This window comes from Actinia tenebrosa, unplaced genomic scaffold (assembly GCF_029948245.1).
Source record: "Actinia tenebrosa isolate PJP-AT-01 unplaced genomic scaffold, QUT_ActTen_1.0 PGA_scaffold4__44_contigs__length_22323623, whole genome shotgun sequence".
NCBI lineage: Eukaryota > Metazoa > Cnidaria > Anthozoa > Actiniaria > Actiniidae > Actinia > Actinia tenebrosa.
In genome coordinates, this window is record NW_028292581.1 from 9,068,911 (window position 1) to 9,089,344 (window position 20,434).

The following is a 20,434-nucleotide window of genomic DNA, read 5'->3' on the forward strand; positions in this document are numbered from 1 at the left end:
TAAATGCCGTTTTCTTTCGGTTAAATGCTATTTTTGACGTGATCAAGCGGCAAGAATTTTCAGTTCCACTGTTTCATGAATAGCAGTCAATAAAGAATTATTAAGTAGTATTAGGAATTGCCATAGTATGCACCCTGTTTCAATGTCTTTTGAGCATTTGAAAGTACCAAGCTTTGAAGCTAAAAGGTATGTACCCTATGATATAATCACGCATTCTAATCATCCCCTGAGGGATATAACACCTGCAGATTACTAGCATCAAGCGAGACCAATCAAATCATTTGCTGGATCAGCTTCTTCTTTTCTCTTAAACTCTAATTAAACTTCCTGAAAACTTCATGGTTATTTGGTTTACAAGTGCGGGGTTTTATTCGATAGTCTAGTATGTGTTGATAGGGAAAGGCAAGCACCGACCTCGATTGTCCAAGCTCGCTAGATTCTCAAATCTAAATCATAATGAATGAAAAGGCACCAAGTATATATTAGGCTTCAACTCTATTTACTTGTAAGTTAGTTCTGGGAACTAGAAAATTAGTATAGATTCCCTTTTTTTCGGAAAGTCCAATTGCTGCATATAACTATCGCCGAATTACTGCGAAGAAAATCTCAAAATAAATGCAACAAGTTTACAAAAATAATGCTATTCATAAATAAGGATACTGCTTTATGCAGTATCATACACATGAGCCGGTTAGATTGTTAAACGCGATGCCTACAATAGCATACTGACAGGCACCGAAAATCAGTAGCTCGATGGAATGGACGTCCAGAAAATCTGGATTGTCCGGAATGAACACCAAAATTGAGTCAATTTTCTCTATTTTAACTATACTTATCGTGGGTTTTTCGTAAAACTTGTTATCAAAATATCATCTAGGTAACGTAATAAAGTCAAATATGTTACAATTTTATGTTACAACTACCGTTGCTATGACAACATTAAGCACCCTAGGTAACCCTTAACAGCCGATAAGACACTAAGAAAATTGAAACACACTAGTTTTCATTACTGGAACTTTATGTTTACCAACTATTGGTCATTTTCATTTAGATTTAGGTTGTCAATCAATGGTCACCCGCAACCATACTTAAGTACCTACCTACTCCAAACCCAAAATTCATGCAACTTAAAAAATTCCTAAAATCCTAAAATTGAAGCTAGAAAAGAAGAAAACAAACACAAAGATAGACCTAAGTGATAGAAATAATATCCAGATGAAAATTGCCCTACCCCTCCCTTTTTCTGGTTACCATGGCAACCAGCACCTAGCGAAATCAAAGGATAGCGCCTTTTGTGTTTCTTCTATTTTCTCAAAAATTTCCACAGAAACCGTAGGTAAACACTAATATCTACTTATATGTGAAGTTTGCTTTCTAAAAAATATATTTTTCGAATAAATATCCAATTTCAAAGCAAACGGGAATTGTCCCATCGCGCAATCGGGAAAAAAATTCTAAAACTGATTTAAAGATTTTAATGGGAAATTTACTGCCATCATATCATTCTTCGTGTGCTAAAACATTCGCTCTGAAACCCGAATGCACTTTGTTTTTGGTTTGTAAAAGTTATAGTCAAAAATGTCACTAAGGGACATTTCCCGTTTTCATGTCTCCGAGGGCCTTCGGCAGAAAAACGCAAATAATTCTTAAAATCCTTGCTCCAACACGCTGATTCTTTCGGCAGAGCATGAAAGAGACCTAACCATTGGAATAGAGGCAAAAGAATTGTCATATTTATCGAATTAACCAGTTTTTATGGAGTTTGAACTTTTTTTACTTCATTTCAAAACTTAGGGTTCGCATCAGGTCTTGTGAAAGTGTTAGACATCATCAAGACTTTCTCCAAAATGTTGTTGGGAAATGTCCCTCGGCTTACATTAACTGTGTAACTCATTGTATTGGGTGAAAAAGAGCTGAACTAGGTCAAGATTAATCCTGTAAAGTTTCGGGAATTTTCGATAAAAATTCGAATTTTATCCCACACTTCGGGAAGAATCCCCTCAGACGCGCGTTTTCGAAGAAAAATCGTATTTGCCGATGGACAAAAACAAATTAAAAAATAGACAAGATGCCCGAGAATAAGAGGCAGCTTTTGGTGTAATTCCATGAAGAATGAGTCAAAAATACAAAGGATATAACGATTTAACCTTATACAAAATCGCGGGACAAAAAGTGGGAACACGACATAATAGTATTGTATTGTATTGTATTGTATTGTATTGTATTGTATTGTATTGTATTGTATTGTATTGTATTGTATTGTATTGTATTGTATTGTATTGTATTGTATTGTATTGTATTGTATTGTATTGTATTGTATTGTACTGTACTGTATTGTATTGTATCGTATCGTATTGTACTGTACTGTATTGTATTGTATTGTATTGTATTGTATCGTATTGTACTGTACTGTATTGTATTGTATTGTATTGTATTGTATTGTATTGTATTGTATTGTATCGTATCGTACTGTACTGTATTGTATTGTATTGTATTGTATTGTATTGTATTGTATTGTATTGTATTGTATTGTATCGTATCGTATCGTATTGTATTGTATTGTATTGTATTGTATTGTATTGTATTGTATTGTATTGTATTGTATTGTATTGTATTGTATTGTATTGTATTGTATTGTATTGTATTGTATTGTATTGTAAAGAGACAGAGGATTTAGGTAATGATAATAAGAAAAGCAATTAATAATATGCATGGTTTCTCATGCAAGATCCATGGGAGCGTTTCCGACAAAATCTAGGCGTGACCTACTTACTGAAAAATCGAAAAATCAGAAAAATCGAATAGTTCAGGCTAAAAATCGAATAGTTCAGGTTAAAATTCGAATAGTTCAGGTTAAAATTCGAATAGTTCAGGCTAAAAATCGAATAATCAGAAAAATCGAATAGTTCAGGTTAAAAATCGAATAATCAGAAAATTCGAATAGTTCAGGTTAAAAATCGAATAATCACAAAAATCGTTAATTTTCGTACAGGCCCTTGAATTATATGAACTAATGCGATGCTTAAAGCGTGAAATTAATTTATAACCGACCGCATCAAGCTTGTTGTTCGCTTCGTTTATAATGTTGCTTTTATTTAACGCTATTCCAAAACAAAATTAATTATTATAAACTTAATTTACTCAGTTTATACTAATTTCAATTAACTTAGCTGCCAGACTGAGACGCAACCCTAGTACCATAATCTGCGAGCACGTGATGACTGAAAGCGGAAAATTAAGTATATGAAAATGTAACGATGGCCTTGAGTTTTAATGTGAGATTGTGTGAGCCGTTACTTCGGAAACACTTTCAGCAATACATCAATCGGACAGAAAGAAAGTAATTTTAGATGAATTCAATAATGGATTTGCGAATAGCCAGCAGCTTGAACGGAAATTAAATATTATAAACTTCAATTATTGTCTAATATTTGATGAAAGTTTCATGGTAATTAAATAAAAGCAACATTATAAACGAAGCGAACAACAAGCTTGATGCGGTCGGCTATAAATTAAGTTCACGCTTTAAGCATCGCCTTAGTTCATATAATTTAAGGGCCTGTACGAAAATTAACGGCGGGACAAGAGCAATAATCGAGCCTTGATTTTTGAGCCATACGGCAGCGTAAGTAGCGTAAGTGAACGAAAAAAACTACAGCGATAATAAACCTAACAAGAGCGTGAAAAATGAGCCAGAAATGGCAGTTTATTTTCGTGCTCAGAGCGAAAATATTTTCGGGTTATGAAATTATGGTTGTGTTATGCCTCGATTCGCTGGCTTTGTTTGGCTCGTAAATTGATCTCGTGACATATCATCTCGTGAAACATAGCATTGAAATCGAATATACCACAGGTAGCCCAAGCTTGGTTTCTGTGGTGTCATGTTATAAGAAAATGTATGGGGATTCATCAAAGATTTCAATAAAATCATTAAAACGTGAAATAAATCCTCGAAATTTTACCCGATCATTGAGAAATAGCACTTCTTTCACTCTGTGTGGTTATTTTTTGAATTTAGCCCGTTTTAAGGATTTTTCCCCCCACCAGTAAGAAATAAGAAATACTGGTGGGGAAAAAAATCCTTAAAACGGGCTAAATTAAAAAAATTACCACACAGAGCGAAAGAAGTGCTATTTCTCAATGGTCGGGTAAAATTTCGAGGCTTTATTTCACGTTTTAATGATTTTATTGAAATTTTTGATGAATCCCCATACATTTTCTTATAACACGACACCACAGAAACCAAGCTTGGGCTACCTGTGAATATACATGTATTTATTTGCGCCTATAAAACCATGAATGAATGTTTTACCCAGCAAGTGTCATATGCTAGAGTGAAGATCGGCCGAAGCAATGCCGAAAAATGAACAGCATTAACGTCATGAACTGTATCGATTAGTTCACGTTACTTTAGATCTTATTAATCGAGCGGGAGGTCTGTACGGGATAATCTTGACCGAGGTAGGAATGTACAGACCGAGCGCAGCGAGGTCTGTACCCGACCGAGGTCCAGATTAAACGTTATTAAACGTTCTTCTCTTCTCTTCTGTAATGCATACATAAGAGAAGATAAAAACGTGAACTAATCGGGGAGAAAAGAATGCTTTTAGGCTTAATACTCGTATTCTGCTAGTTGCCCGTAACGGTCACATCCGTTTGGCGCCAAATTGTAATTATGTTTAGCTTACATCAAACCACGAAACGAAACGAAACGAAACGACACAATAAAATGCGAAACGAGGATTTCGCATTTTACAGATCTGTAAAATGCGAAACCGTCATTTCGCTTTCAGTACGAAGCGAATTTCGGCCTTTACATGGATATCCTCTAGCTCGAGCACTGTCAGTGGCAGCGTTTTTACGTTTTGTCAAACACGCACTTTTACATTTACAGCTTGGATCACCTTCCTTTGAAAATATATTAGCTTTGTAAACAGCTCTGTTTATTTAAATAATCAAAACTTGCAAATAAATAGCTAAAAATATCGAATTTATTTCCATACCGTACATTCCATATAATGGCTCCTGTCATAACAATATCAAGTGTCGTGTCTAAAATCGAGAGCGTTACTGCGCATGTCATCCATTGAAAGTGTTCCTTTAACTAATCAACAGCTTTAGTTACTTGTTTGAAGATCAAAGTTAAGAACTGACTCATTAGTCTGGTAAGTTACGTTTGATTTATTTGGGAACTTTATAGAGTGAAGGCATTTAACCCATGAAATAAAAAGTACTAGTCAACGTGTAATAGTCAAATAGACACAAAAGAAAACAATGGAATTAGGGTCTACTAATGTGTATTAGTCTAATATCTATTGCACGGGTTTAATGACTTCACTCTATCATCAACCACTATTATTATTATTATTATTATTATTATTATCATCATTATTATTATCATCATCAACATCATTATTATTGTTATTATTATTATTATTATTATTATTATTATCATTATTCCTTTATTGCACAGCAAAATAAGAATATTACAACTCTTTTGCTGGTCTTTCATAATGTTGCTTATATTTAATTACCATGAAACTTTCATCAAATATTAGACAATAATTGAAGTTTATAATATTTAATTTTGTTTTGAAATAGCGTTTAATAAATCAAAGTTATAAGGAAATATCAAAATTAAGAAAACGACTGTGTGATTCCCTCGTTTTATTTTCAAATTGCTTCATTTACACAAACTATGATATATGACTTACAAAATATCAAAGTTTTAAAAAATTCTGTGGCGCAGATTTTGAGAAAATAATGCGAACATTTTATAGCCTCGATTTTGCTCACTTTTCATACATACCATTAAAATATGTGGACCCAAGTAACGTAGTTTCAAATTGTACACAGAAACGTCCATCGACTTTATAGTTATGAGGTGTAAACGTTTGCTTGGAAATAATGTTTTAGTAGCTGATATGCTATGATATGATATGAGTAATAATTTTTTTTACGTAGAGTTTTTCTTGCAAAATTATGACCAAAATTCGGACTCTTTGTTTATTTTCGAATTCTTTGAATCGGCCAGATAACTTTTTTTTTGAAAAATCCTGTAATAATCTATATAGGATGTATACACGTAATATATCACACGAACGGCTGTCTTTAAAACAGGGAACGGGGAACGGGGAACGGGGAACGGGGAACGGGGAACGGGGAACGGGGAACGGGAAGTTGGTAAAATTTCTACGCGGTAAAATATATTTCTCTCAATATTGTAAATATAATTTATTAATGAAATAGTCAGTTGAAACACTCGACGAAATAATGGATTTGGTCATCATATGTCCGCTTGGCAAATGTTGGGCAAATATGGTGCTCTATATTTGCCCATACATTTGCCTATGCAGGCAAAGGTCGGGGTAAATTTCTAATAAATTTGCCATTGCTTTGCCATACATCTGAACACATGGGTAAATATGTTATATATTTGCCCTTAGTTTAGACGCATTTACCCAGTGGGGATATATGATAACCGTTTTTGCCCTATATTTGCCCTATTGTCAAATGAAGGGCACATATGAAATCAACTTTGCACTAGGCTTTGCCCCATATTTACCTGGGGAGCAAATACAATACCCCAAACTGAGTATATCCGATGTGAGGTTTCCGTTTCAATTTATTGCAATCAAAACTTTTCAAAACAAATCAATAATTTTTCAACTGAATTATGATGGATGTTGGCTTGTTTTTACGACTTACGAGGGGGGAGTGCATGCAGGTCCATCTCAGTCATATGTGTCAATTTTTTCTCCTAACGCATGACATCAATGTTGCGACCACATTAATTCAATCATTGTTTTGCTTTGATGTCATGAAAGTGAGGTTATATGCGTTGATACACACAGGAAAAAACGCGGACGATGTATTTATAATATGCGTAAGTCGTACATGCGTTTTTTCCAGTGACAATAAGAAAACTCATTAACCCATTAACCTCAGCTGCATTTCAAACCGCTAACATCTGTAATATTATTTGAAGCATCAATTTTGTTTAGTCTAAACATATGAATTCATCTTTTTTATTCCCAATATATGCAGTTTCATTCATTATTATTTTAATTCATCTAATTTTAAACTCATCAAACAATTCATTCAATTTTCATTTTGACTATCTAGTTACTGATGCACAGTTCAAACAGTTTATTTTTGATAGCTTTGAATATTTTTCATGGATGATACTTTACTGTCATCTCCATCATCCGTACAATTTACGTTGTAAAGGACAAACAATTAATACTCTTTCTTTGTCAATAACATCGTAAGCAGCAACAAACTGGCTATGTATCCTTTTAATGGGAATGAATGTAGAGGGCCCTTCCATTTCAAACAAGTTTCTGCACCAAATTTCATGTGGTCTGCCAATCCTGTGTCTTTCTGGATGTCGCTGATACCATCGAACCTTTGCCATACACAATGATTCCTGCTTGCCATCAATTATAATGGTTTGTTTAAGAAAGAAATCGACAACACCGGGGCGCAAGTCAAATGAATCGGTCTCAATACTGCCACTATATTGGCCACACCAACTTGCAAGAATGAAGGAAGAACGTTCCAGTCTAGAGTCAGAGGACCCTAGCTTTGTCCCCGAATATCCAATGGTACTAATTCTCTCAAACGTATCGGTAACACATTCAATGACCGAGTGTTGAGGTAAAATTGTTTCATAAGCTTTAAAGAGATATTCTGTATAGTCATCATCAAGAACATCAATGGATCGAGGTGAAAAACATGAGTATGCATTCATATTGCTCCACTCTAAGCAACGTAGTACTTGACCAACTGAAAGATTAAGTGTTGATGGTATTGATGGGATGCTTTCGCCAAGTGTTCCTACTTGTTGTGCCTCCTGAAGAAGTTGAAATACTGGTTGGAAAGTTTCTCGAAATCTCTCTGGTAAAGGGATATCTCTTAGTTCATGCTTTTGGAGAAATTTTCTCATGATTTGTATTTCAACAGATCTATTGTTAGTTCGAAACGCTCCTAAAATCCCATTGAAACGTTCGAAGCTGAAAAGCCAAAATGAATATACAGGCCCGTAATCTAAAATACATTGTTTGAGGTGCAGGTGTAGATGCATGTTTGGCGTAACACGTTCCTTTCCATATCTTTTTTCAAACGATTTACAAAATTCCACTAGGTAATCATGTCCTTCTTGTAGCTCTTCAGTTGTAATAAGTGGAGAGCAAAGGTGAAAGCAGGACAATACGAATAACCTCCACAGCTCCAAATCATCTGTTGGAACGATACTCCAAATGCAGAATACAGAATACAAGAGAGTCCATGTTTTCCACTGATCAGCAGTAAATCCTCCAAACGATGTTGATATCTTTTTTGGGAGACGCCCAATAAATGATGGTGCTTTGACGTCATCTACCTTTTCCTGGATTTTATTCAAATTTTCTTTAGAAATAATTGGCGTTTCAGCATTTAGCCATACATTTTTCATTAAATGTTTTGCTGTCCCTAAAAACAAATTGTGCATAGGATCAACAACATGGTAACGAGTACAATCGAAGTAAGGCAACTGTAAGAGTTCAGAATATCTTGTTCCAGTGGAAGTTTCAATTTGGTTTCGTTCATCAGCGGTTGTTGCATTGAGTATTTTCTGAGCCTCTCTTCGGTGCTCTTCATTTGTCCTTGGTGTATCGTCATCTTCGAAACCTGAAAAATTCATGCTACTAAAATCTCCGGGAAAAAATTTTGTGCACTTTGAGCACCCTCGGTGAGCAGTACATCCTAAGAAACCGCAAACTTTTCTTAGTGCAGGAATGTCACAAGCAATACAAAGGAGGGCAGCTCGAAAGCATCTTGCTGTTCTACTCCCATGAGGCCGAACTTGGATGCCTTCGTGCCACAATAAGTTCAATTCGGCTACAAGTGCTTGTAAGTACGTATTGATATTCAATTTGGGCTCGTGTGGACCAGGTATTACCCCAACTATTATTACGTTTTCCTCTTTGTACCTTTCTTTTCTCGGAAGATTTAGGAGGACCATATATATGACTCCAACGCTATAGACACTGTGCTTAAAAGGCTGAAACCAGTCAACATTCAGCATAAAAGCATAATTATTAGGCTGGGCAAGGAAAGGAGTGCCGTTAAAATATTGCCAATCTTTCCACACTTGGCCATCGTAAATATCAACTAAAATATCGTCCGGTACATTCCGATTTCTCCAAATCTCACATTTTTGTACAAAGTCTGGTCGCTTAATAAAGAGAGTTAGAGTGTCTCTGATGCTTTTATAACAATAAACTTTATGTGGGTACAATTTCGTCTGTCCATTTTTCAAACGAATTTCCTTAAGCAATTCCGCTCCACAAGGTGTGCGGCGAAACAATTGACGGTGATTCGGAAAAGCAATGTGAGAACATGGTTTAGCAATGACACGCCCGAATCTTGTTGTTATGCAGTCTTGAAAACGGTATAGGGTGTAGCATTTCGGACAAACAACATACTTTGAATGCTTATCTTTAAAAGAAAGATAATTTTTCAAGAGTTTGAAGGAGCTCGGGAAAACCAATACTGCGGTTGGGAAAATGATTGGCGAAAGCTCACACAAAACCTGAAAAATCGCTTTAAAAAAGGCGAGGAGAATATCAATGCCTCGGTCTGGTACAGAAAAGTATGCAGACCAAAAGCACACAAACAAGGCAATCCAGTTAATAAGGGTCACTCGGGAACTTGCTTCGACGGCAACGCTTATTTCTGCACTAGATTGTTCAAAATCTCTTTCTACGTCTTCGATATCAATATCCCAAGTTTCAACCAATCTCCTTTCATTTCCTCTTATCTCTTCATGGTCAGATTCACTGTCCAACTTGTCATCCCAAAACACTTGATCTTCTTCCTCAAAGTTATTTATTCCGTCTCCTTTAAACATAAGCAAATACGATGTATTTTATTCATTCGGCATTGTATAACTGCAACATAGTATAAGATAAAGTCTGAAACCATTATAATACTAGAAAAAAAAATGTCAGTAAAAAAAACCTCATGGGCTAAGGGACCGGTCATTTTTTAAGTTGGGGGGGGGGGGGGGGCCTGAAATTTTTGCTAGTGAAAAATGGGGGGTCTTGAAATTTAAAAATGACTTTTAGGGAAAATTTTTAAATTTTTTACTACAATCCATGGGGGGTTTTCGATAAACTTGGATGCCTTCAAAGGGGGGGCCTTGAAATGTTTTTGCGTCACTGACAATTTCTCCTCCACCCCCCCCCCCCCCCGCCCTCCAACTTAAATAATGACCGGTCCCTAAATGTATAATTTTGACCCAAATTTTGCTCTGAAAATAAATGATTTCCATTGAAAATAAAATATAAATTTCTAAGTCAGCAAAACAACAATTTATAATTCGTGAAAGAAAAATGATAAATCGAAAATAAAAAACCCAAGAGACATATTAAATAAATTACTTATAATTGTATTTCTCTAACTTGACAAACATGTTTTGCCGGATACCATGCTATCTCAGGATGACCACAGTCATGAATTAATTTGGAGACGAAAATGTACAGCAATATCCATTTGAACATAGTAAATTCTTTTTGGCGTTTTAAATGAGTTATCTCTAGCTATGATTTTATAAACTCTTTGAATGAACCTTTCTGAATGAACACTGAGGTTTTAATGGCAACCATAAGCCGATTACTTAATAATGCACCCTTCTTAAAAGTAACGGTGAAAACGAGGCTAAGATAGAAATAGAAAAGAATCATTTGTACCTCTAACTTAATCTCGCTTCAATAACACTAATGCTTGGTAGTAAATCCAATAGGGGAGCTAGATCATGTGCAAATCAGCCGCTTGTTAAAGATTCAGTCTTTTATCTATGCAGTTTGACTTTAACATTTAAAGATTATATAATCTAATCATCAAATAAACGTATAACATCAATACCTTTTTGTGAAGTAGCTGGTAAGAATTCGTCACTTGATGGTTGGTTTGTATTTGGCACATCAGAGGAGTCTTGATCAGTTTGGTCCAAAACGTTTATCTCGCTGTAGTCATTAGAAGAAGTGTCGTTCTGGCCGTCAATCTCGTGAGTGAAAATACTATCATTTGAGTCTTCGTCGTCATTCCGCTGTAATTGCCATTGATTTGTTAAAGGATCATAAAATTCTTCTTTGTGACGGCAAAATACTCTGTAATGTAGATCTTCGTTACAATGAAAGCAATGATAACGCTTTGACATCGCAGAAGACATTTTGTTTTCCAGAACTATATAATTAAAAAGACGGTGTGTATCATTGGGATAATTACTCAAAATCCAAGCATTTTGAATGGCTAACAGCCATATTCCAGCTAATAAAGTTCCACGTCCATCAACCACATGCCATTGGACAAAAGCACGCCGGATCTTTATTACCGCGCCCTTTTCCTTAGAGCTGTCACTGTTGGCGGCAGATAATGGTACGATGGTTTTAGAGCTAGAAGCTAATCAAGTTTATTGCAATGATATTTCGTGAATCTAGGCTTTAGAAAAAATTTCATAACTTTATAAAATGGAGCAAATAGCTTTAAGATAATAGATATATTACTTAACATGAATCCTGGATACAACTTCAGCATTTTTATAAGACAGTTATTCCTTTTTTTATTATTAGACTTCATTATATGAACGTATATGTCATCACAAGTCACGTGATACGCCGTGATAGATAGGGGGTAGATTTGTTCAGTGGATGTACTTATTCGTTCATTCGCCTTTTGGTCACAAACAGGTAACAAACTCTGTCGGCCATCTAGTTTCCCGCACATTCTATATCTTTGCTTATAAATTGCGTTCATTCGTCGCGATCAAAAAATGGGAAGAACATCTACACCTTTACCAGGACGCCCAATGCCAATCCATTCTGTTACTGCAACTACCAGTACAAGCAGTACGAGTAGACATACTGAAAATGGCGCCAATTCTCAAAGGCTTAATATACTTATTCCCTCTGTCCCTGGTGGTAACGAGGATGTGCTAAGAGAACACAGAAATCGCCTATTGCAAGCAACAAGCGAGAATGAGAACGTTGACCCCGACAGCGAAAAAGAAGAAATTTCTTCAAATTTCGAAACGATTGTAAAACAGTTTAAAGAACTTTAAGAACAAAACCGCCAAATACTAGCGGCCTTAAAAGAAAGCCAGCAGAACAAGGACAACAGCAAGACCAAGATTACTGTCTCAAAGGCTGTTGCAGTAAGTAAAGTGGCAATATTTAAAAAAGCAAGCTATTTTTATTGATAATTTTACTGGGAATTCTTGGCGAGAAGAGTAGTTGGTATAATTATGCAGCGGTATAATTTATGCAATGCTAAAATTGGCGGGAAACCCGCCATGGCAGTGGTTAATGCTACCAAACTTTACTATTGATTTCCAATAACAAGACACTGAATGATAATGATAATTTCCTTTTTTGTAAAGGAATTGATTTGATTTCGATTTTTTCCCCAATATTATACATCACAGCCATAAAAATAATGAAAACATTATTACTATGTCTAAGAATAACTTAAGGTACATCTTATGATTTTAATGAATTATATTATGTTATTACAGTCTGAAGTACGCTTGGTAGCAAAGAAATTACGGGACAGGGAAGAAAACCCTCTTATATGGGATTTTACTAAAGCGTAAGTATGAAAATTTAATAAAACTGATCTTGTCTGAATCATCCATAGTTTCTCCACTTACCACTCAAATATGGCATTTCCTAATTAGTTTCAGAGATGACGTCAACGAACAGATTAATAACGCAATAAGGGATAGAGTTCTGAATGTTCATAAGGATGTCTCTGCCGTCGAGTTAGAAGGTATTTATGTATTTTATATTACGAAGTGCGAAAGGCCTTATGCACCTATCAAAGTTAACCCGGGGGAGGGGTGAGGACAAAGGGTGGTGGTGGTGGTCGGGGGGGGGGGGGGGGGGGGGAGGAGGTAACGAAATCCTTTTAGAAATATTCAAATGCCGAAGGGAGGGAAAGCAGTTTGAAATAAAATAACATGGGAAAAAAAAAAAAAAAAAAAAAAAAAAAAAACGAAACAAAAAAAAAAAAAACAAAAAAAAATGGATGCTAAAGGAATAATTGTCGGCCAAATGCCAAAATTTCTAACAAATTTTGTCTCAAGTTTTAATATATGGGTACTTGATATAATTTCAGCTGCCCTTAAAAGCCACTCTCTGACGAGAAGAAAGAGAAACAAAAGAGAGCGTTCAGGGGCCCTTGGAAGGCATCAAAAGATGCAGCGGAAAACACAAAGAAAACAAAATGTGAGTAAACTGAATTTGCAACGATTATGACTTTGTTTAATAAGAAACTTTGACTGACGGTGTTTTTTTTTTCTTTTTTCTTTTAGCTCCTAAAATCCAGATCCAAGGCAGCGGACTTGTCAACCTCGCTATCACCAGGGGACAAAGAGAAAGTCAAGGCAATTATGAAACTGGAGTATATGTCATCAGAGGAGTCGATGTCAGAGGCGGATGACCAGGCTGATGACGATACAGCGGACAGTGGCTCTGATAACGAAGGGGGCCCTACTAAGCACAGTAAAGTTTTAATAAAACACCCTCTGCCATGGAGAAGCCCCCTAGCTAACCAGTTCATGGAAAGCATGGACCGAAAGGCAAAAAGGAGGCTGTCAGAGCGCAGTCTCACCATGCTTTTGAAGCGGAAAATCGGGGAGCCGTCAAGACGCCCAAGGCCATCTGGAGGTCCCGAATGGGCATTGAGAGCCTAAAGGTTTTTATCAAATCAAGGGCACTGGGACACCGAACGTGGTTGGGGTTTCTACGAGTTTTATGAATTAAATCTTGTGTCACTGTTCCTCCGTTCCTTTGGCCTGATTTCTAGGGTTTTCGTTCTTCTTTCGATTACTTGAACGTTATACTCGTTTACTTGAAGAAATCCAAAGGTCAAACGGTATAGCAGCGGCTATTTAAGCCTATTGACCTTTGGATTTCTTCAAGTAAACAAGTATAATGTTCAAATAATCGAAAGAAGAAAGAAAACCCTAGAAATCAGGCCAAAGGAACGGAGGAACAGTGACACAAGATTTAATTCATAAAACTCGTAGAAACCCAACCACGTTCGGTGTCTTTAATTAAATTTTTGCAGTTATAAATGAAGTGTACTACTACAGAATATCTAAAAAGAATCGTACATAAGCCACAGATCGATTGACAACTAAATATATTATGATCTTCTTTCACAAATTCTGTCACAAGATGAATCAAACACCTATAATTAATTTACAGAACTAGCATTTTCAATTAGTTGTAGTTAACAAATTGTTCATAGTTAATCAGTCGTCAAGAAAAGGAAATTCACAATAAAAATGTTTCAGTATGATTTATGTCTTTTTTCCTGCTTCTTAGCGTAGGTTAGCTATGTTTAAAGTATGAGGTGGTTGTCACGACATATATCGTTTTTATTTTTTTTGGCCTGCCATAAGTGACAATAGCTGAAGACTGATAACATAGTTAAATTTAGCAAATATGATGAGCATAATTCAACTGAGCAAATATGGCTAAGACGCGCTGGTACATCTAAGGCATTAAGGGGGCATTAATCACATATACGGTCAGAGCATATCGCATGGTATATGTAAGGCATTAATCACATATACGGCCTGGAAAAATACAGTTTATATGTAAGGCATAAATCACATATACGACCTTGGAAAATACAGGGTATATGTAAGGCATTAATCACATATACGGCCTGGGCAAACACAGGGTATATGTAAGGCATAAATCACATATACGACCTTGGAAAATACAGGGTATATGTAAGGCATTAATCACAGATACGGCCTGGGCAAAGACAGGGTATATGTAAGGCATTAATCACATATACGGCCTGGGCAAACACAGGGTATATGTAAGGCATTAATCACATATACGGCCTGGGCAAACACAGGGTATATGTAAGGCATTAATCACATATACGGCCTGGGCAAACACAGGGTATATGTAAGGCATTAAGCACATATACGGCCTGGGCAAACACAGGATATATGTAAGACATAAATCACATATGCGGCCTGGGCAAAGACAGGGTATATGTAAGACATAAATCACATATACGGCCTGGGCAAACACAGGGTATATGTAAGGCATGAATCACATATACGGCCTGCGAAAATACAGGGTATATGTAAGGCATTAATCACATATACGGCCTGGGCAAAGACAGGGTATATGTAAGGCATTAATCACATATACGGCCTGGGCAAAGACAGGGTATATGTAAGACATAAATCACATATACGGCCTGGGCAAAGACAGGGTATATGTAAGGCATTAAGCACATATACGGCCTGCGAAAATACAGGGTATATGTAAGACATTAATCACATATACGGCCTGGGCAAAGACAGGGTATATGTAAGGCATTAATCACATATACGGCCTGGGAAAATACAGGGTATATGTAAGGCATGAATCACATATACGGCCTGGGGAAACACAGGGTATACGTAAGGCATAAAACACATATACGGGCTGGGCAAATACGTGCACATATCAAATGAGAATTCACATTTACTACCGGGTAAATGTATGGATGATATGATATCTGCTATATATTTGCCGTTTGGGATTTTACTGGGCCATACGGACTTTGCCATCTGTGCCCATGGGATAAATGTGTAGGTACATATCATATACAGTCATTGGGCAAATATTGTCTACTATTAGTCAAATATGATATTTGCCCATATATTTGTCTATATGTTTGCCTACATGACAAATCCATTTTTTCGTCGAGTGAAATATTGTATTCTATGAGTTTTAGGGCCCGTTTGCACTAGGCTAAATTTATGTTTGCTTTGCAAAAATATCTGTCAACATCAGCCGTTTCTATGGCTGCCTGTTTGTAGCAATATTTAATCCTCTTGATGTGCCTTTGATTTAAACTTTATATCTGTGAATTTGAACATTATTTTCTGTGAATTTAAACTTGTTGATTTGAATCCAAACCGATTTTATTTGTGAATTTAAACTTTTGGATTTGAATTTAAACTTTTGGATTTGAATTTAAACTTTTGGATTTGAATTTAAACTTTTGGATTTGAATTTAAACTTTTGGATTTGAATTTAAACTCTTGTATATTTAATCTTACTGGGGCGAGCTGCTCGGCCAGAGCACTGCCTCGCTGTCAAGTAGAGTTCCCGCCATCTTGGATTTTTATACCACGTTCATTTCGTATTGCTTTGCTTTTATAATACGGCTGCTTTTCATGATTAAAAAGGAATATGGAGGATGAAGTAAAGAAGAAAGTTTCCAAGCTACTGAACGAAGCTTCAGCCCTACTTTCAAATAACTCTGAAACGTCCACGCAACTTACCGACCCATCTACTCCTAGACCCACTTCGTCAACAATTCAAGAAACTTTGAGACGAGCTAGTAGCATGCTTCGTGAAAGTTCTTCTTCTGGTTTGTGCAGGAGATTAAATCGTCCAGAAAGATTGCGAGCAGCCTCTGGAGGCAACTATGATCGTACTAAGCAAGCTAGAGAAAAGCCTAAGAAAGAGAAAAAGGCGCTAGAGTTCGCTTTATTACGATGTTTTGATGATGAAGATGACGAGTCTCAACATTTGAAATGGGACTCCATTATAGCTTCGGGTATGTTGATGCTGGTGGAGGATGATGATGAAAGAGAAATTAGAAGAAAGATCGCGGAGTCTTTAAAAGAAAAATATCCTCTACTTGGGGAAAATAATTTCGATTTTGTAAAGGTACGGCACAAGGCGATATCAACCCTTCAGATGGGGCGTGGAACGGAATACAATTACCCCGTTGTTAAGAAAATGGCTGGTCAAGGATTATTGTATTTGAAAGTCAAAGATGCCTACCGATTCGTTTATGACTCTGATTCAGAAAATGACGAAGTTTTCGCAAAATCTGTATTTGAGTCGGAGACGTGCTTGGATAAGAAACCAAAGATTTCAAAAGAAGATAACACGAAAACTGCAGAGAATGAGAAAGATGAAGAGGTTCAAGAAATTCCTGCTCCTCAGAAGCCTCCTTATGATATTGCACCTGCCTTAGGATCTGAAATCCATGAGAAAGAGCCAAAACCATTGGATCCCCTTGTGAATGTCATCATAGAACAAGGACTGGCTGACCCTGTAGAGATCCTCAGATTTCTGCAAAAGGAGCTGGTAAAAGGTAGAGTAATTGATGCAGTGAGCGAATCGGATTCACATGATGGAGTGACAAATTCCATCTGTGTTGACAGACACAACATTTTAGAAACTACTTTTTCAGAGTTGTCCTCAGTTGAAAGTTTCAACTTAACGTTTGAGGTAGATTTTATGGGTGAGAAAGCAAGAGATCTAGGAGGTCCAAGGAAAGAATGGATACGCTTAGTAAACAATGCCATAAAGGAGAAGTATTTTGACAGTGGCCTTCGAGTGCATTTGGCAGATGACTACTATTTTGTGGGAATAATGATTGCAGTTGCCCTACTTCAAAATGGTCAACTACCAACTTACATGCCATCAGATGTCATTGAGCAACTAGCAACACTATCAAGTAATGAGTGCATTGCCAATATCCAACGGGGGTTAAACACATGTGGTTTGTCTCACATTTTTCAGTGTTTCCCAACTGTTCTCCAGCTGCTACGCCCACGCAAGAAGCAGCTGACACCAAAGATCCTACTTCATCTACTAACCCCAGAGTTTTCTGAAGAAGGGTCCACAGCACTTATACGGGAAAAGGAAGTGTATACCTTATTTGTTAAGTATGTGCGAGAAACTGGAAGCGGGCGTAGAGCACCAGTTACTCTGGAGTCAATTCTAATATTTGTCACAGGGGCTTCAGAAGAACCAGTCCTTGGGTTTGTTATCTCCCCATGTATAAGGTTTGCAAAGGTAAGGAAAACAGTATCCTTCAGAGATACATACAGCATACTAAATTTAGTTGTACCACTGTCCTCTTCAACTGTGCAAATGAATATTGAAACTCAACACAGTAAGAGAGCATTCATTTTTAGGAGGGGGAGCTGTATGAATCAGGGAGGGAGTCATTGAATTTTTACAAGTAAAAAGGTCATTTATTTATTCCATATAATTACATATACATGTATATTATTTTATGGTTGTTTTTCAAAACTTAGATAGCGGGTATCATTTTGAAATTTCACAGCTAAGTTAAGGGGGTTAGAATTTAGCACATGTCACATGCAAGTTTTCACATGTGTTCCTTTCCATTTTTTTGTTTTATCTACAGGATGACGGTGCACTGGAATCAGTACCATACCAATACATACCTACAGCACAAACGTGCACAAATGTTCTGCAGTTGCCTATTGGGTCATTGCAGTCAAAGCTACCAAGCAGTACAAGCCTCTTTGAAGTTTATGACATGGCCTTTGCCAATACACATTTTGGCACTGTATGAGAAATATGCTCAATTTCAAATGTCTTTTAATTTTAGGCAAACATTTAAGCCCCTTTAAGACTTCAACAAAGAGTTCATGTTCATAGATTGTTTAGATTGTTATCTCATGTTATTACAAGTGCAAAAAACACTCATTGTTTGATCTATAAATAATATTTTGAATCAATTTTCTCTATCATTTTGTAAAAATTTAAATTATATTCTCAATTTGATATTATAGGTTATCTAGTTGTTTTTACAAGCAATTTATGTACTTTTGGTAAATTCTAAGTTTACCCACCACATAGTTTGCATCTTGTTCAGTTTAAACATATTTGTTTGCTATGTCTGTATTTACACATGTCTGAGAAATCAAATATTCCCATAATCTTCAAGTTTGTGGACTATAAGCTGTAGAACTTGACAGTAAATATCAATCCCAGCATGGCTTGATGGATTATCCACTGTTACTTGACTCAGGACATAGTTTGTTATTTCATGTCTGTTGGGTATTTCAACAGGTTCCACGACAACACCATCGTCATCACCTGACTGTGGACGTGGACCACCTGGGTCTTCACCATAAAATTGGTCAACAACTGAATCATCCCAACCATTATTTAAATTTAATGGATGGCTATCATCTTGGATTCCATTAACCCATATTTGATTTGGAGTCCAATTATGTTCTGATGATAATCTATGATTGTTGAACATAGTAACGAAATCATCGAGGGCTTGGTTGATTCTGCTGGTAAAAACCAAGTGTAAAGCAAACACATGAATGGGGTTTTCAATGTTTAAAATTCCACTCATTTCCATTGCATAAAAGGTGTAGTAAAAGAAGTGACAGACGCATCTAAATACATCTCGCCATAGTCTCTCTATGCGTTGATTGCTTGTAGAGGACCCAGCAATAAAACTATGCCGACCTTCACCCCAGTGGGAAACCATTTCATCACACACTGAAACATTTTCAACACCATAATCTACTCTGATGCGTGAAGGCCATATGCCGCTGTTGTTTGCAATGCCTTCTTTGAAATTTTTTAGCACTGTCTCAGCTAAGTTATTTGTGCTGCACCTCAAAAACATCACCTTCCTTGACTTGCCATCACAACAACCATGGATTACAAATTTCCATCTGATGAGGGAGTGATGACCATCTATATGCCATAATGAGTTTGGCCATGGTACAAAGTACTTCCTCCTTGAAACAACAGTACCCCACCTTAACAGTGTATTATGTGGATCCACCCTATTTAAGGCAGCTCTTATTCTGCTTCTCTGAACATGTAAACCAAGCGATTGAAAATATCCAGACATAAATGGTTCACCTGTGGTGGAACCATGGCGTGAAATGTATTCTTTTATAATACCATCAATGTCATTATCAGAGATATTGGTAAATTTCTGTAGAGTAGTCAAGTTGTACTCCTCCACCCTGCGCATGATAGTCCATCGTGACACTCCAAACATTCTCGATATCTTAATCCATGAGAAATTAAGCCCACGTAGTTCTTCTAAGACTTCTTTGGGGATATGATAACCAGGCCTCCCTGGTCTTCCACTTGATACAATAGACACGTCTAGCTTACTTAAAGTACTCTTCGTAGATTCTTCATACCACTTATTGTACATATTCATAAATTCCTTTTCAATGTCAGAATAAACTTGCTCCAACTCTCTCCATCTCTCCAAATCTTCAGAATCTATATGCGACACATGACGTATTTCATGCAGAAATTCCACTGCCTTTCCGACTAATTCCACATGAGCCAACAAGTCACTCAGAAAGGAATCATTTTTACTTCCACTTTGATTGATCAATGCCTCAGATCGGTCTAATATAGACCTCAAAAAGTGCTCAACATCATGAGCCATAATGAAAGTGGTATAAAAATCCAAGATGGCGGGAACTCTACTTGACAACGAGGCAGTGCTCTGGCCGAGCAGCTCGCCCCAGTAAGATTAAATATACAAGAGTTTAAATTCAAATCCAAAAGTTTAAATTCAAATCCAAAAGTTTAAATTCAAATCCAAAAGTTTA

General features: G+C 36.5%; 4 protein-coding genes and 1 long non-coding RNA gene across 5 annotated transcripts in view; 4 read left to right on the forward strand and 1 right to left on the reverse strand.

Moving 5' to 3' along the window:
* The window catches only part of LOC148906992 (uncharacterized), a 47,853-nt gene that overhangs the window by 7,876 nt on the left and 19,543 nt on the right, over positions 1-20,434 (forward strand). The window lies entirely within an intron of this gene.
* LOC148906993 (uncharacterized) lies at positions 11,761-12,874 on the forward strand. The gene is made up of 3 exons (XR_016121156.1): positions 11,761-12,196; positions 12,557-12,630; positions 12,719-12,874. It is a non-coding gene; the product is annotated as an uncharacterized LOC148906993 (long non-coding RNA).
* LOC148906994 (uncharacterized) lies at positions 13,190-13,963 on the forward strand. The gene is made up of 2 exons (XM_089037162.1): positions 13,190-13,268; positions 13,355-13,963. Exons 1-2 carry the CDS (start codon positions 13,239-13,241, stop codon positions 13,733-13,735), a joined length of 411 nt encoding a protein of 136 aa, XP_088893288.1. The 5' UTR covers positions 13,190-13,238; the 3' UTR covers positions 13,736-13,963.
* On the forward strand, positions 16,117-18,831 carry LOC116298037 (uncharacterized). Its single transcript, XM_031706376.2, has 2 exons — positions 16,117-17,876; positions 18,235-18,831. Exons 1-2 carry the CDS (start codon positions 16,254-16,256, stop codon positions 18,403-18,405), a joined length of 1,794 nt encoding a protein of 597 aa, XP_031562236.2. The 5' UTR covers positions 16,117-16,253; the 3' UTR covers positions 18,406-18,831.
* LOC148906995 (uncharacterized) lies at positions 18,037-20,346 on the reverse strand. The gene has a single exon (XM_089036883.1). It carries the CDS (start codon positions 20,266-20,268, stop codon positions 18,757-18,759), a length of 1,512 nt encoding a protein of 503 aa, XP_088893009.1. The 5' UTR covers positions 20,269-20,346; the 3' UTR covers positions 18,037-18,756.

Coding starts and splice junctions, on each gene's coding strand:
- LOC148906994 (XM_089037162.1), top strand. CDS start 13,239: ATGCAGCGGAAAACACAAAGAAAACAAAAT. Junction 13,269..13,354: donor AAACACAAAGAAAACAAAAT/GTGAGTAAACTG, acceptor TTTTTCTTTTAG/CTCCTAAAATCCAGATCCAA.
- LOC116298037 (XM_031706376.2), top strand. CDS start 16,254: ATGGAGGATGAAGTAAAGAAGAAAGTTTCCAAGCTACTGAACGAAGCT. Junction 17,877..18,234: donor CATGTATAAGGTTTGCAAAG/GTAAGGAAAACA, acceptor TTTTATCTACAG/GATGACGGTGCACTGGAATC.
- LOC148906995 (XM_089036883.1), bottom strand. CDS start 20,268: ATGGCTCATGATGTTGAGCACTTTTTGAGGTCTATATTAGACCGATCT.